Source organism: Rhincodon typus, chromosome 22, assembly GCF_021869965.1.
Source record: "Rhincodon typus isolate 14 chromosome 22, sRhiTyp1.1, whole genome shotgun sequence".
Classification (NCBI taxonomy): Eukaryota; Metazoa; Chordata; class Chondrichthyes; order Orectolobiformes; family Rhincodontidae; genus Rhincodon; species Rhincodon typus.
This window is the reverse complement of record NC_063353.1, coordinates 18,469,760-18,470,189: the sequence shown is the minus strand read 5'-3', so window position 1 is coordinate 18,470,189 and position 430 is coordinate 18,469,760. Positions and strand designations below refer to the sequence as shown.

General features: G+C 42.8%; 1 protein-coding gene across 1 annotated transcript in view; it reads right to left on the bottom strand.

Moving 5' to 3' along the window:
• dus4l (dihydrouridine synthase 4-like (S. cerevisiae)) overlaps positions 1–188 on the bottom strand; it is a 15,656-nt gene extending 15,468 nt beyond the window's left edge. The window contains exon 1 of the mRNA XM_048610588.1: positions 128–188. Coding sequence (XP_048466545.1) covers positions 128–188 — 61 coding nt within the window. The remainder of the gene's footprint in view (positions 1–127) is intronic.
• Between the last annotated feature and the right edge of the window lie 242 nt (positions 189–430).

The following is a 430-nucleotide window of genomic DNA, read 5'->3' as shown; positions in this document are numbered from 1 at the left end:
GCGGTCCTGGGGCAAATGTTTGTTGCCGAGACCATTTTTTAAATTGTAGTCGACTTCCTTTCATTTTAAAATTGTAAACTTCCTGCTGACTGCGAGGACTTTTAGAGCCCGATTGATGGCTCGGTACTTTCAGGGCTTGAACATCGCCCGCAGTTTGTGAGTGACATGTACGGTCTCGAGGGCGACATTAGAGTTATTCAAAATATATATCTCTTATATTTAAACGTGTATGGAAAAGATTTTGGCTTGATTTGTAATTAAACTGCCCTCTTACGCAGTTCTGAATGAATGAGCTGACGCGCAGGCGCACTGCCTGGGTGTGAGAGTCACATGATGATGTATTTAAAGTTTCTCCGTGTTTGTGAACAGGATCCAGACATTTGTTTACTGTCTGCAGTTCCCCTCAATAATAAGGGTTGGTCTTTGGTTG